The 16,809-nt window shown below is 45.1% G+C and overlaps 1 protein-coding gene across 4 annotated transcripts in view; it reads right to left on the reverse strand.

Moving 5' to 3' along the window:
• Nucleotides 1-16,809, reverse strand: part of Ppp1r12b (protein phosphatase 1 regulatory subunit 12B) — a 199,177-nt gene that overhangs the window by 14,268 nt on the left and 168,100 nt on the right. For all 4 annotated transcript variants that reach the window (XM_052201269.1, XM_052201273.1, XM_052201272.1 and 1 more), the window contains 5 exons: nucleotides 13,147-13,163; nucleotides 8,747-8,891; nucleotides 7,779-7,883; nucleotides 4,897-4,950; nucleotides 3,466-3,516 (listed from right to left, as the gene is read on the reverse strand). In XM_052201269.1, the coding sequence (XP_052057229.1) occupies nucleotides 3,466-3,516; nucleotides 4,897-4,950; nucleotides 7,779-7,883; nucleotides 8,747-8,891; nucleotides 13,147-13,163 (372 nt within the window). The remainder of the gene's footprint in view (nucleotides 1-3,465; nucleotides 3,517-4,896; nucleotides 4,951-7,778; nucleotides 7,884-8,746; nucleotides 8,892-13,146; nucleotides 13,164-16,809) is intronic.

Here is a 16,809-nt window from a genome sequence, read left to right on the forward strand (position 1 = left end):
ACATGTGTGCAGTACCAGAGGTGGCCAGAAGAGGGCATTGGAACCTCTGGGACTGGAGTCAGAGATGGTTGTGAGCCACCAGGTGGGTGTAGAAAATTGAACCCAGGACCTCTGGAAGAGCAGCTGGTGCTCTTAACCTCTGAGCTATCTCCCTTAAATTTCTTTTTTAAAGTTTTTGGCAAATGACTTTTGATTAGAAAGAATAAATACTTTCATGTGTAGTAAGCTCTGAGCTATCTCCCTTAAATTTCTTTTTTAAAGTTTTTGGCAAATGACTTTTGATTAGAAAGAATAAATACTTTCATGTGTAGTAAGCTCTGGAAATATTGAAGAAATGAACTCATGGCCTAGTTTAGAAAACCTCAGCTTGATAGGATAAGAACACAGAAAGAAACATGCAAACCTGTGTCAACCCCAAGGATAGAGAACTGCTTAGAATACCAAAGAGCTTCTGTACCAGTTTAGAATGACAGCGGGAACAGGACAGAACCCAAAGGTTTTTTTGTTTTTTGTTTTTTTCTTCCTCCCACTTTTCAGTCTTTGTATGGGGCTCACATGAATGGCACAAAAGGCCTGTCTATGGGCTTCAGGGCACTCATGGTGTGTGTGTGTGTGTGTGTGTGAGAGAGAGAGAGAGAGAGAGAGAGAGAGAGAAAGAGAGAGAGAGAGAGAGAGAGAGAGAGAGAGAGAGAGCACGAGCACTTATTTACAAGCGAGGTCCTTTCCTTCTGCCTACTGCATCTCCTCTCCTTGTTTTTGAGATCGGGTCTCATGTCTCCTATGCTGGCCTAGAACTTGCTGGGGTCCCACGGATGCCGCCACAGCTGGTTGGTTCATGTGGCCCTGAGGATCCCACCCAGGCCTAACTGCATGCCGAATAAGCACTCTGCCTACTAAGCTACAGTCCTAGCCCTTCTTTCTTATTTTACTTATTTATATTTTGAGGTTATTTTCTTCCTTTCTTCCTTCTTTTCTTTCCTTCCTTCCTTCTTTCTTTGAGACATGGTCTTTATCTAGATCAGGCTGGTCTTGAACTCACAGAGATTGTTTCTGCTTCCCAAGTGCTGGGATTACAGGTATATGTCATCATATTCAGACATAGGGTTTTACCTATTTTTAATATATATATAATATTAAATCATAAATACTTAATATATATTTTAATATATATTTAAAAGATTTACTTAAGCATTAACTTATGTATATGAGTATTCTGCCTGCATATATGTATATGTACTGTGGGAGACCAAACGGTGGGAAACCAGACTTTCAACAGCTCTCACCTTGAGAGTCCACTGACCTTCCGGTTTACAGCTGAACCACCCTCTCCTTCACACAAGACTGATCCATTATCTTGGATGAACACCTGGGGTTGTCTAGGCAGAACCAGCATTCCAGAAAAACAGCTAGATGCTTTGAGTAGCAGTCAGCATCCGCCCTAGATGACCTTCCCTCTTTCTGTGCCTTTAGCATCCCCCTCAGCCCCTCCCTACTTCCTCTCACGATGTGTTTATTACCAGACGTTCAGCTTTTCATTAAAGAGGCCTTGACAAGACACCCCTTTTTGCTTGGCCTCGCTTTTCTTTCCCGCCTGTTTCTCTTTCATGCCGGTCTCCCTCGACTCCCCGAATAACTAGGTCCCGCAGAATGGGATAATGCACAACGTATGTGTTTAGTTAGAAGTTTCCCTGGAACTAGAGTTGCAGATTATAAACCATCATGTGGGTGCTGGGAACCGAATCCAGGTCTTCTGTATAAATAACAAGTGCTCTTCACTATGGCGTTAACTCTTTAGCCATCCTTACACAGGCCATTTCTTACCAAGTACTACGGACAACAGCCTAACTGCAGAGTAGGGATGGCACAGCTAAGGGTCTCAAACGGGAAGCCCTCATGCATATAGAACTGTATGTGGTGATTCATGAAAAACTGTTTGGCAATACTAGCATACTACATTAAGAGGTAGAAAATATTACTGTAAGTGAGGTGGGTTTGAAAAACCCAGAAGATGAAAAAATGCAATGTGTTTGTGAGGGTAGTGTTCTGTCTGCTCAAGAGAATCAAACACTATTTCTACTTCCTGGTATTTTTGAGTCAACCTGGTAATTGTAAAGTGTCTGAAGGATAATTAGTTACTGCTTTAGATTCTACATAACTATTACTAGTCACACTGTGGGTTGGTGACTAGGAAAAGAGGGGCAGGCTTAGCATCTCCCCTTCACTACAACTGTAAGGGACAGGCTCTCAAAACTTTGTGTGTGGTGAGGTATTTATAAAAAAACATCTTTTTAGGCCATTAAAGCAACAACTGTCTCTTGGAAAGTAATCCACGAGCACACCAGAGATCTTACTCACAGGAGGATATTTGGGGACTTGTCTGACACTGTACCAGGGTTTCTGCCTCCTAGCTACAGAAATCTGTGTCTGACTTGGCATTATATATCCACTAAAATAACATTCTTTTTGGTTTTTTGTTTTTGTTTTTTGAGACAGGGTTTCTCTGTGTAGCCCTGGCTGTCTTGAAACTCACTCTGTAGACCAGGCTGGCCTCGAACTCAGAAATCTGCCTGTCTCTGCCGCCTAAGTACTGGGATTAAAGGTGTGCACCACCACTGCCCTGCTAAAATAACATTCTTGAAGAAAGGAAGAAGCTGTGCAAGCCTACAATGGCTATGCGGCACAGTGCACCTCAGGGGCAAGCAGTTGCAGGACCTCAGACAGGTGCTCCCTGAGCAGCCCCTTGCTCCTCCCTTCCTTCCTACAGCTATGGAGTGGCGCTAAAAATTGGCAACAATCCATTCAAGAAGTTAAGGGAGGTGACGGCTGCTGTCAGTCATCCTGGAGGAGAGGGAGGCAGTACGCCCACCCTTGAGTAGGTCACGAGCAGGTATGAACTTGCTCTAGTGGGTGAAGGCCAAGGCTTCTGGTACTGCAGAGGGAGTGACCTAGGACAGGGACTCAATATGCAAACACACTGTCATAGTGCTGCAGAATGACTCAGCTGCGCTTCTCAGGCAAGAGCTGTGTTTGGCGAGAGGCCTGTGGCCATGCCCAGGCCGCACACGGAGCTCCCCTAGCGGGGACTGCAGAACAAGGAGAACTCAGTTCTAGCTCTTTCACCCGGCTTCCAGTCTCCCGGCTCCCCAGGGGGAAGCTGCTGCTTTGAAAACCTTGGACTTTCAGCTTGGGACTTCTGCCTCCCGCCTGCTCAGAGTCCCCCGTACCCCAATCAGTTGCTCCTACAAGGCCTCTGAGGCGGCCACAGCGGATGCAGCAGAAACTGAGAGCCCAGGAGATGGCAGGAGATGGCTGAGAAGCGCTCAGTCCTCACTCCAGCATCTCTTCCCCAGCCAGAGCGCTCAGCTGAGGGACATTCAGCGCGGGCAAGCCTAGGGTCAGGTATCTACCACAGGCAGGCTTCAGACTACAGACAGGCCAAGGCCAAGGCAATGTTCTCGTACGTACCTTCATCTCTTCTTCCATTTCCGACATCTTCCGTTCCAGTGCTCGCCTCTCCTATTGAGAAACAAGGAGCCTGTTGGAGAGACAATGGCTAGGGAGCCCTCCCTCACAAAGCTGCCATCCCCACATCACACCATCAGCGACTTCATGGTCTCTGAGTCTCTCTAGACTAGGGCCGGCCTTCCTCCATTACGTGTACTCTGTCTGCCCTGCCGCCACGGGACAGAGATACTTCCTCGATGGCGGTCCTATTACCTAAGTCTTCAATAAAAAAATGAGAAGATACAGGGCGGCAGCCTGCTAATGTCCTTTACAAGTTAAATTTTTTAAATACCTGCAAGTAACTAGGACCCTTGCTCTCTAGAAACAAAACTCCATCACCTTTAGTAAGACTCTACCTAAGCCTCCAGGGTAGGGAGTGGGTGGTTGGTAGGGAAGTGGGCATCACTGTCGGCAGCTTCTCCCTCCCCTTGCTTTCTCTCCAGTCAGTAACTCTTAGTTTAGCCTGAATTCAAGGAAGAGCCATTAACCAGATGGAACGCCAAGGAGGGCTGGTTATAGGCCAAGGGATGAAACCTAAAACTTAGCCTTTCCCACAGACAAAAGAAAGACAGGAACATACTACATATATCCTTAGAGTCAGATCAGAATTAGGGTTCATCACTAGATCTAACTGAGTTTCCCCAATCCAAGGATCAAATTCTGGATATAAACATCTGAGATCAGGTCAGGGATCTGATTAGAACGTCCTCTGTCAGAGCGCTGACAAAAGGCTGACTGCTCAGGGCTTAAATCATCAGCCCTACATCAATGGCAAAGGGTCTTGATGAAAAAACTTCCTTAAAAAATATTTATATCTGAGTGTGCGGGTGTGTCTGGGTGTGTTTGTGCATGTGTGCGTGTGTGTATATCCATACCACGGTAAATACATGGAGGCCAGAGAACAGCCTCTGGGGACCAGTTCTCTTGTATCTGGCAAGCACTTTTACTGTTGAGCCACCTCACAGGCTATCCTTCTTCCTTTGAGATGAGGTTCTGCTACGTAGCTGGATGGCCTGGAACTTCTGTCTGAGGCCATGGAAAATGCAGAAAGCCCTCAGACCTGTGTGCATATTTAAATAACTGAGTATCTTATGGCTCTGTGTCTGTGTGCAGTTCTGAAGGCAGAAGAATGCATGAGATGACTTCCCAAGGCTCCTTCCCACCCAAAATCTGGCACGTTCAAAGTAACCAACTATATGGGAAAGCCAAAAGGACTGGTCATCAAATTGCTGTCCAGAGTCAGACAAAAAAAAAGGTTATTAATCTGGGAACGGAATGTGGCAGAGCTCCTGCCTTCTTAAGATCGACTTTTTCCTTTGGCACAAACAACAAGGTTAGAGAAGGTCTGAGGAAGACGTGCAGCAGGCGGCCAAGGGAGCCAGACGCGCTTACCCGCTTCTCCACCTCCAGCACCGAGGACCGGTCAGAGGTCTTCTCTTGTTTCTGCTGTGCAAACACAAGGACAACACCTGTTGTTTAGGCTGTCGCACGTGTGGTAGGCAACCCAGCTTTCTCTGGTTCACCACCAGACATCCTGAAAGAGGCGGCAGGGTTCTGGAATTTTCCTTTAGCAAGGTCTCAAGCAAACAGACTGAGACTGCGAACCCTGATACTTGCTCTCAACAGTATGCAGGAGGGCCCCATGGAGGGAGGGCACGGGCAGCCTTGGGGGCTCGGCACCTGTGCAGACATTGCTCCTAACACACCCAACTCATCTTCCTCTCCCTTTAGACTACAAAGTCCAAATCCTATCACTTACACCCAATCAGCCCTGCTCTGCCCCTTCTTTCCAGGCTAGAAGTCCTCAAACGTTAACGCCGTCCTGTGGCATTCTTGTCAACCATCTTCCCCGTCACTTCTGTTCTGAGTACTGAGGCCGTTTTCCTTCTAGTGTGGTGTCTTCCTATGAGGTAGCCTCCTTAGCTAGTTTCTGGTATCTGAACAGAACATTTCCACTCTTATCTGTTTGGATTCCTTCTTATCTGTTAACAAGACTTCATCTGAACAAAGGATTTATATTTAGATCACCACAGACTTTCAGTTTCAATCCTTCTGAGGAGTAAAAAGGTTTGGCCACTAAACCTAAGAAGAGTAACTTCAGGGAAAGGCCCTGCCTTCAACCAAGGAATGTTGGTTGGGATCTGCAGGTCTCCTGTGGTCTTCATGTTAGAGGACTGGGTGGAATTTTGTATATTCAATAGACATTGAGTGAATAAAGGAGGACTCTTTTATCTCGCGTAGCAGGAGGCCCAGGCTGCTGCAGTAGGAGGGGACATTAGGCTGCTCCTGAAGATGCTCCCTCCCTCCCTCTCCCTTCTTCCGTCTCAATTACCGAAGAGCTAAAACTAACAACAGAACTTAGAATTCTGGCTCTCATCCTGGACTTTCACCTTCTCCTTGCAAGGTCATGGCTGTCTGCCTTTACACTGCATCTCTTGAGAAAGAGAAAGGAAAGGGGAAAACAGATTAGCAGATCTCAGAGTTTGTTTATAACTTCCTTTGTCTCTTTCCTAAGCTAGAGCTGGGAAGATTTCGAGATTTGCAAAATTCAGAATATAAAGAACTAGCTATTTTGTTTGCTTGTATAGTTTTAAATTATAACTCCTTTGACTTTGAGTTGATGTTTTATATAAATGCTGCATGCGTCCATGTGGGAACTGTCTGCAAACAAATGCACAAGGCTGACAGCCTTCCCTCCCTTCTCAATCCTAGCAAACATCTCCATTTTTGGTAAATAGAGACTTGGTTTGTAGCACTATCATTTCTTTCTGAGCTTCAAATTGCTTGCATTTTGTAAACAATCAGTATATCCCAGCATACCTAGCAGGGCAGTTGGCTGGCTTACAATGCGGCCCCAGGGGCTGGGAAGGACAGACTCGATTCTGATCATGGCTCAGACCATTAGTTACGCTGCTGTGGACACGGCACGGCTGGTGGGAAAGAACTCCAGGAGCTCCGGGCCAATGTGAGCAGCTCTGCTGAGGAGCCCGCTGCCTTGCTGTCATTTATGCTCTGAGCAGGGCACAGCTCCTGGGAGCAGCTTAGGACTGGCTTTAGTACTAACTGCAGCCCATCTGGAAGCTATTCAGAACCAAACTAGTGTCTGACAAGACATACCGCCTACTTTAGTAATGCAGAGGGGAGTGTGACCATAAAAGTATTTATCCTGCCTCCTACCTGATGGCAGGGTTATACTTTTGTCATGGACTTTTCTTTAAATCAGAGAGCTTTTTTTTCCCACCCCACAAAATAGCTTTTAATCCAGTATGTGTTAGTTGTAGGTCTTAGAAAGTGCAGTCCATGGCTCCTGTCTCCCTCTGTGCCCTTGTGCACAGAGGGCTACAGGAAGATGCTAAGGTGGTATTCAACCCCTCCCCGACTACATACCATGTGCCTGGGACTCCAGGAGCCTATAATTTCATTTTTCATTGGGGCTATACCATATTACTAGATTAAGTAGCCACCTCTGGTTTTCATTTTATATTCTCGTAAAGAGCCCCCCCCCCCCCCCACACACACACACTTTTTTTTTTAACCTCAGTTTTGCTTTTGAAATATTTAGTCCTCAGGCATTCTGGGAGGAAAAGAACTCACCAGGCTTCCGGTTAACCCTGCACTAGCCGAGGGCAAGCTGCTGTAGGTTGGCTGCTGGGCTTGTTTCATGGGCTATGAGATCACTCCCCACCCCCCACACCCCCCAGCAGCCTCTCAGATTTTGTGTAATTAAGTCAGGCCTGGCAAGAGGGAGTGGCTTACCCAATCAGACTGTCACCACTTCCATCAAAGGGGAACACTTTTGATCCAAGGTGGCGTCCCCTGGGAACCTAATCTGGACCACTTACTTCATCCCCTGATGTAAACAAACCACTTAAGATTTCTGGGCTCCCTGTGGGGGCTCCCTATACTGGGCTACAGTGCTGTGCTTATTTTTCTCCACAGGGTGAGGTACAGAGGAACTGAACTGGAGCCCCAGCAGGACGGGAGGAAGCTTAGCCCTGGCCGGACCTGCACTGCGCACTGATAAGTTAGATTAACAACAATGAGTAGCATTCAGAACATCAGTTAGCTGTCAGTTTTCAAAATTATTCTGTTAAATAAGAGCTCCCACCTGGCTGGCTTGGAAGAAGTGTCACTTTGACTCCATCTCCTGGCCTGTTCCCTAGATAGCTACCTCCCACCCCCCACCGTGTGTGTGTGTGTGTGTATGTATGTATGTGTGTGTGTGTGTGTGTGTGTGTGCTCCCGCCTCTCCTGCTTTGTCCATCTTTCCTTACCTGGGCCATCTTCTCAAGCTTGGCTTTTATATCGGCAAGCTCTAGCTGGGCCTCCTGAAGTTTTGTTTTCAGTTTTTGGTTTTCGGTCAGGGCACTCTCGTAGAGCTGTGAAGGGAACAGAACCAGGTCACTGGGTGGGCTCCTAGGAGAAGAACACATGTTTCCGCTTCAAGCCGCCATCATCAACTGGACAAGAGGAGGGTGGGCTGGGGAGGAACACTGCTCTCAGGTGCTGCACACAAGGCGAGAGATGGCGGGCTCCACTGTCAGGGAAGCAAGAGCCTGGGAGGAAGACCATATCTCCATTTCTCCCACACACCCCTGCACTGTGTGAAGTATAGTTTCAAGACAAAACACAATTATTGTTTCTTGAACCAGTTTGTTGATTTTTGTCAAATTCTGCTTAACAAAAAAAAAAAATCAACCAAGAAAAATTTCCTTAACCAAAAATGTTTTGGTTCCCCATCAGCCCTGCATCTCAAGCACCTGACAGGGAATGTTCCCAAAGACCGAGGGGCAGGAGTCGAGAGGAATGGATGATAATTTTTTAAAAACTAGCACCAAAATGTATTCGGTTGGTAATCAAAACGCCTTATTAAACACGCATGTTTCTTAAAAATAAGTCTAATCAAGTAATTGTCATGAGCTCACACAGTAAACACACACACACACACACACACACACACACACACACACACACACACGGCCGTGCCTTTTTACTCTTTTTAAAAACACTAGCGTTCTTACTTCCCCTACACTTCTAAACATCCGACTCTAGGCGTACACTTACTGCAGTCGAAAAAATATACAAACAGTCTCTAGTAGGCAGAGAGGTAAAGCAAACAGAACTTCAGAAGTACCTGTCTCATTCCTTATTCGGAATTTCGCTTATTTTTTCCTACTAGAGGGAAAGGCCAAGAGGTTTATGTAGAATAAGCCACGACCAGGAAACTGGAAAGGGCTCCTACTTTTTTATAATCCCTGTTGCTGTCCTCTTCTGGCCGGCTGCTCAGGCTGGCCAGGCGAGCCTCCCTGGCCTCCCGACGGGCTCTTGCTGAGGCGCGGTCACTGTGAGACTCGCTACTGGTCGGGTGGGCACCTCCTGACTCCAACCTATAAGATAAATGTAGAAGATAAAAGTTGGTGTTGAGAACAAAATGTGTGTGTGTATTGAGAGAGAGAGAGACAGACAGACAGACAGACAGACAGACAGAGACAGAGAGGGAGGGAGGGAGTGTGTCCGAGCCTTTTCTAAGGGGCTAGGACCTCTGGCCAGAACCGTGCCTTCCTTGACTGTCTAAGCCAGCATGCACAGGTCTCATGGCCACACTGTCAGTGTGTGTATAGCAATAACACAGCTTGGGGAAGAGGTTATCATTTGCCAAGACTGGAGCTCACTTGAAAAACTGGTGGCTTGGAAGATGTGCTGCTTTTTAAATCTTAAGAGTTTTCAAATTAACTGGGACTTGAACAGCTTCCCTAAAGAGTGTGCCTTTAAAAGTCAAAGTTTCGGGGCTGGAGAGATGGCTCAGCTGTTAAGAGTATTGACTGCTCTTCTGAAGGTCCTGGGTTCAATTCCCAGCAACTGCATGGTGACTCCCAACCATCTGTACGGCTACACTGTACTCTTATATATAAAACCAATCAATCAATCAATCAATCAATCAATCAATCAATCTTTAAGAAAAAAAGTCAAAGTTTCTTGGGTCTGAGGGTTCTTGGAAAATGATAACAATGAACAGCTCGTGAACCAGAAACACATGGGTCTGGTGAAGGAGCCACTGGGGAGGGAGAAGCAATGGCACCCACACAGGACACTAGGACTTCTGGGTGCACAACGGGTCTGCAGCCTGTTTTCTCCCCTGTACTCCAGATCACGACTTAGGCCTGCAGCTAGGATTCCTATGCCTGCAGGTGAGCTCTAGAGCTGTTGGTGGCTGTCCCTCCAGCACTGCTAAGGGTTCAGGGAGGAGTCTCAGCTGGTCGCAGCTTGGTGTCCTGGTGTCCCTTCAATCCTTCAGGGCAGCCTATGGGTTCCTGTGCTCTGCTCACTGCTGGGCAGCACAGACGAAGCGCTGCCAGCGAACCAGCCCTCCAGACCACTGAACTGCTTTGGTTTGCAGCATCACAGCTGCGAGGCTGTCTGGTTTCTGTGGTGGCTGTGGGAAAGGAAGGAGCTGGAGTAAGCTCTGGGAAGGGCAGAGGAACAGGTCCAGGAGGGCAGTGAGGCGAGAGGAAGGTGGCAGCTGCACAGGAAGCTTTCCTCCTAGAGATGCCAGGACCCGTGTTCCTGTCGCCCTCCCCACGCCCTGTTCACAGAAATGTCTGCATTGGTGATTTTTCTGACTACAAAAGCAATACATGAAGTAATACCAAAGTATCTACCCCATAATCTTATCCAAGAAATAGCTGCTATTAACAGTAGGTTTCACATACTTCTGTAAGTAATGTCAAATACAAAAATGTTAAAATACATATTCCTATAAAGCCAGATAAGACCTACATTATTTGACTCCTCCCTATACTTATGATTCTGTAAGCATCTTCCCATAAAAATAAAAATAAATATATTACCTCCTTAAAAATGACTATACAGTTCATTCCGTGGTTATCTGGTAATTTAACCAAATTTCAGGTGATAGACACACTGCTTCAAAGCTATTAACATATCTATTAACAACACTAAAATGTGCAGTCTTATTTGTAAGTCTTGGTTCAGTTGGCTAATTACTTTATTTATTTATTTATTTATTTATTTATTTATTTATTTAGTGGTTGTTTTCTGTTTGAGACGGGGCCTCATAGAGCCCGGAATGGCCTCAGACTTGCCATGTAGCTGATGTTGAACTCCTGATCTGTCTGCCCCTACCTCCTGAAGGCTGCAATTATTGATATGTGCTACTTGCCTCTTAAGAAAAATGTTTAGAAATGTAAATATGTGATCAAGGCTAACTATATTTTGAACACTTATTTATGTATAGCTACACTGCCTTCCAAAGAGATTTCTCTCACTCAATCTGTCCTGGTTGGCTTTCTATAGCTGTAATAAACACCATGACCAAAAGCAACTTGGAGAGGAAAGGGTTAATTTTAGCTTATAGGTTATAGTCTATCATCCAAGAAAGTCACAGCAAGAACTCGAGGCAGGAGCTTCAGGCAGAATCAGACTGGGAACCCAGGCCCACCTGTCTAGGGATGTCAACGCCCACAGTGGATTGGGCTCTTCTGTATCAATTAGCAATCAAGGAAATGGCCCACAGATATATCCAAAGACCAATCTGATGAGGACAATTCTTCAACTAAAGAGGGAACTCTTCTTAGGTGTATCAAGCTGACAACCAAGATTTGCCACTGCACCAAGTTTACAGGAAAATGGTATTTTAAATTGGGAGGTTCATTCAGTGTTTGGTTATTTAGTCCTGTTGTTTCTGGACGGCTTAGTCACGTGTCGTGAAGAGTGCAGCTTTCTCTTGTCACCCTCGGGAGGATGCGCTTACACAGCGGGGCTGTGACAACCGGCTAACACAGCACACAAACCTTTCTCCCCACTTTACTTTTTGATGTTTATAGAAATTCTCTTCTTTTTCTTTATTTTAGTTTCTTTGAGACAGGGCCCTATATTGCCCAAGCTGTTCAAGGACTGCCTATATAGTCCGGGCTGACCTTGAGGTCCTGATCCTCCTGCTTCAGTCTTCCAAGAGCTGGAACTGCAAGTGTGAGTCACCATGCTCAGCTAGCTACAGTTCCTTTTTAATAACAACAGTGTAAATTTATATAACAAGACTTGATACTTTATAATGTTTAGGGTACTATTTGGGAAGATGCTTCCTATATATGGATAATAAAATACTGTCTTGTGCTACTTTTGTAGAAAGGGCCTTTCTCTTTAAGAATGTAACTATTTGAAATATATTTTTGTAGGTTTCTTTAGTATGGACTGAAGGAAAATGTATTTTCTCAAAACAAGCAAACAAAACAGAAAACCAAAATAGTACATTTTCTCAGTTAGGTACTCTATATATGCCCGTGAGATGCAAATTCACACTGTACATCTGACTTTTGAAGGTATTACAGAAGGTATATATGGACAGTGTTCTGTCAATCTCTTTGCTTACTTTTACTTTTGATACATGTATGTATGTTATGTATGTATGTATGTGCACATATGTGTCTGAGTGTGGAGGCTGGAAGACAGCCATTAGGAATTGGTTCTTCCTGTCTGTCATTCGGTCCTGGGATACCACTCAGCTGTCAAGTGTGGTGGTAAACCCCCTTCCCGGTCAAGGCATCTCACCGGCCCTCTGACCTTACTCTTGAACTGGTACACCAGTATTTTAATCACAACAATTTTATGATATATTTCAAAGTCTGCAGATAAAGTGTCCTTCAGTGTAGCCATTGTAACATAATTGAGTTTTCTAAAGATGAGATATAGCAAAATTCTTCTCTTTGCATGTTGCAAAGCAAAGCCATTTTATAGTACTTGGCAAGTAAATTATTTGTTCTTGGCTGGTACTCTGTGAGAGAGAAAATAGAGGAAGAATACATACAAATCTTAGCATATTAACAAGTTCAAACTAGTTCAACTTCCAAATAGATTTAGAGACCAATCTCCCTGTGATGTCCCAGAGCTATATCTGCTCCTTATCCCATTTCCTTGTAAATTCTCTGTCACAGGAATAGTGGAGAAGAAGAGATTCAAACATTTAATTCCAAAGATGCAATTATTTTTATTTTCTTCTTTAAGAAGATCAGTTTTGTACCTTAGATACTATGTGAAAAAAACTATATTAATTTATTTTAGTAATAGCAAATCATCCTTTTGGTTCACGTGATAAACTATTCATAAGCACCATTTAGATATAAGATGCAGGGATAGGTTCATTATAACGTGCCAGTCTTAGCTCACAGTCTCCTTGGTGACAATCCTGTCTTCGGGACTATCAGATTAAGTTAACTGCTACTTCCTGCACACATGATACCTGCCTGCCTGTCGAAATGGCACTTTCTGCATTCTTCTGAAAGGATCTGTTGTTCCAGCAGACTGTACACTAGCTGCAGGTAAGGACAGTGCCTCATGCGTGCAATCTCCGAGTGCCCCCAGGGCCTGGTACTAATGTTCAGGATAACCCTGAAGTTGGAAGTATCCATGGTGAACTTGAAGGAAGAGTGAGTTGTGGCAGGGAGGTGAGTTGAAGCTGTTTTATAACGACGGGCAATAATAATAGTAAGTCTGACTATTATGGTGAATGGAGACACGGACATGACGGATACAAACCATGCTACTCAACTATCACATAAAACTAAGTTTAACTAGGCATTCATTCTCCCACAAGAATTAAGCATGCATATAAAACAGAGTTCTTACCTAGAAAGTCTTTCATGCTAGAGAAAGGAGACAAAAAGAAAAAGAAAAAGAAAATATCATTAGCAAGAGACCAATTTATATATCCATTCATAAACTGTACTTTTCAAATCAGATGTCTCCACTTTCTAGTGGGGACAGGAGTTGCTAATTGAACTGACAGCACACAGGGCCACTTGGCTCTAACTCACATGTCTTTGCACCATAGCTCATCAGGCATCCTTTCAAACGGGCAGACCCCCAAATACAAAGTGATCAAACTCCCCTCTCCACCAACTAGACAAGCCAGCTTGGGACTGTCACTGGCTTTCTGTGATACGGAGCCATTTGGCGTACAATATCCATCCTATGATTCCCTTCAGAATCCCAGCCACCCCAGCCTTCCCTGAGTCAGCAGTAAAGGTGAAGGGATGAGGGAGCTGTGGGCGCAGTCCAACCCTAGTCCAACCCTTAGATGCTGGTAAAAACTTGAAAAGAACAGTAAAGTATTTTGAGATCTCAGAAGAAAAGTATTTCACAGATACAAACTGTGAGTGTAGTGCTTGCTTAAAAAAAAAAAAACAACAACAGTGACTAGGTCTTCATCTTCATTTAAAAAAATATATAAATGACCTTTGCTCTTCTATCTTTCATGAAAAAGAATTCAAGCAAACAAGCATTTAACTCATTTATGGGAATGCATTTACTTCCTCTTCTGAGATGTTAAGAGAGTAACAAAACCTCACAGGACAGACAAGAGAAGCGCGATCGCAGTGTCCCGCGGTCTGTAAAGGAAGAGACCCTTGGCTGGGAGCACCCCACAGCACTGCTTCTTCCCTGGAAGCCTTTGTCAGTCCAGACACAGAGCAGCCTAACACACCACGCCCTGGAGATGCTCTGGGACGTGCAGTGTCACAGCACACCTCAGAGGTGGCTTTCTGTGGAATCCCTCAAGTCAAGGACTGGCCTTAGTTAGAATGATCAAAAGAGCACAACTTAATTCTGTGGGCTTGTCCTGTAGCTACGGAGTAGAGACTTCTTTTATGTGTTCTTAATAAGTTTCCACACAATTTAGTGATATATCCTGGTTACTAACACATTTAAATTCATTCATATTCATTCTCTCTCTCTCTCTCTCTCTCTCTCTCTCTCTCTCTCTCTCCTTCCCTCCCTCCCTCCCTCCCCTTCTCTCTCTCCACCCACCCATCCATTGTGCATGCATTCATGTGTGCACATGTGACACAGCACAGGTGTGGCAGTCAGAGATGAGTTTTTGGGAGAGTGTTCTCTCCTTCCATTTGAGTCCCAGGGATGAACTTAGACCATCAGCCTTGACAGTAAGTATCATTACATACAGAATGATCTTGTCATAAAAATGAGACAGGTCCTATTTGAGGTAAAAGGAAACCATTTAGAAAAATTTATGGTATATCTATAACATTCTCATGTACTTGTGATGTTCTTTGAGAATTCTAAAATTTGGAAATCCAGAGTTACAACAATTTTTCTTATACTTATAAATCTGTTTTTGTTGTTCTGTCTTATTTGTTTTGTTTTTGTTTTGACAGAGTCTGGCCTCAAATTCAGAGATCTGCCAGGTGTGAGTGACAGCCAGGTATATTGGGTTTTAACATGTCATATCTATCTGCTTCTGGTCACTGACATTATCTAAAGTTTTCTCTTCAGCATTAAAAAAAACAGAAGAGGCCTGGCAGTGGCGGTGCATGCCTTTAAATCCCAGTACTCAGGAGGCATAGGGAAGCAGATCCCTGAATTCAAGGTCAGCCCGGTCTACAAAGTGAGTTCCAGGACAGCCAGGGCTACACAGAGAAACACTGTCTTGAAAAACAAAGCAACAAACACCTCCAACAAAACAAGAAAGAAAACGGAAGGTCAGCCACAGCAATGACGACAAATCCTGGGCTCGGCAGGTGAAGGTGCTGGCCACCAAGTCCGACCACCAGAGCGCAACTCCACACTGCAGGAGAGAATCCATTTCTGAGAGTTGTCCTCTGAATGCTGCGGCACATGGACACACACACACACACACACACACACACACACACACACACACACACAAACGTTTTTACAGTTTTACCACCTCTCCATCATTACCGTTACTCCTATGTTAGAGCTGAGCGTGGCGGCGCAGGTCTGTAATCACAGCTATTCAGAAGGCTAAGTAAGGCAGGTCAAGCACCAAGGAACAAAGCCTAGGTGGGCTGCAGAGTGAGTTCAAGACCAACCGGGGAAACTTAGGAAGAGCTCGTCTCAGAATAACAATTAAAAAGAAGTCAGGGCGGGCTGGAGAGATGGCTCTTCCGAGGGTCCTGAGTTCAATTCCCAGCAACCACATGGTGGCTCACAACCATCCATAATCAGATCTGATGCCCCCTTCTGGAGTCTCTGAAGATAGCTACATGTACTTACACATAATAAATAAATAAATCTTTAAAAAAAAAGAAGTCAGGGCACACAGCTCTGTGGAGTGCTTGCTTCACATGTGCAAGACCCTTGGCGGGGTGCGGGTGAGAGGAAAGAGCAGACTGGGAAGTCAGGGTGCTCACTGTGTACATTCGCTAGCTTTGTGATAAGATCCGCCTTACAGCATGTGAGTTAATATCTACTGCCCGGGGAAATGGAGCTTGTGACTTGTCAAATACTTGTGAATAACTGAGACTGAACGTCATCCTGGCCAATGTGAAGAGACTGTTCTATACTTAAAGGCTATGGCATGCAGGAGAGGCCCAGAGACAGAGGCCTGGCTCCGTGACATGCAGGGAGAGCCCTGCGAGCACACTTCAGGAGCTTGTCTGGAGCATGAGCAGGAAAACACCTGACTGTGCGCTGTGAGGCAGGCAGTGATTCCTGGGCTCCAGTCAGCAAGCTGCTAGAAAGATGAGTCATGAGATGATGGTAGACACACACGCATTCTCTCTGTCTCTGTCTCTCTCTCTCAGTGTTTCAACAGTGGCAACTTATTGTGAGTGCTTTAAAGTCTTAACTTAAAAGTCCTTCCCTGAAATTCACCCACTCTCTTGTTCCCAGTTAACCTCCTGAGTGCTGACAGGCCAGGACGTGGTTACTGGGAACTAGAGCTGACTGAAGTATTCACGGCTCTGAGTTCTAATTTTGATTCTTGTATCCATGACTCTTGGGCAGGTAGCCAGCATCCACTGGTAAGAGTTACATGGGATAGTCAGGAGGAAACACATTACTAAACTGTCAGTGCCCTTCCTCTTTGCTTCTCTTTCTTCAGTCAGAGGACAATGCTGGTGCTGGTGCTCATCAGAGTAGTAAAGTTAACTTAGTTCCTCTGAGCCAGGACATTCACTCAATGCAAAGCACTGCTTTAGTGCCTCTCCACTCCACACCGCCTTGGAAGCAGCACTGCTCGCCTCTGCTCTTCAGAGACAGCCCTGCATTCTTGCTTAGGTATAAGGACGACTTGTTTATAACTGAGGAGACTGCTTGGGGCTGCCTTCTGCTGTGTTCTACAGTGTGCACAGACAATGGTCTGGTTAACTTTCTGACAATTAAGTTAGCTCTGCCTAGCTGACTTCATTTTTCTTCAGTTGGTTCCTCAGTTGGAAATGTTCCTTCAGTTCCTTCTTGTAAATAGCCTGCTGTGAAATACGATTTTGACATCTTCAGCTTTAATTTCTACTGTGTGAACTCTGGCACCCA

The sequence above is a fragment of the Apodemus sylvaticus genome, chromosome 12 (genome assembly GCF_947179515.1).
Source record: "Apodemus sylvaticus chromosome 12, mApoSyl1.1, whole genome shotgun sequence".
Classification (NCBI taxonomy): Eukaryota; Metazoa; Chordata; class Mammalia; order Rodentia; family Muridae; genus Apodemus; species Apodemus sylvaticus.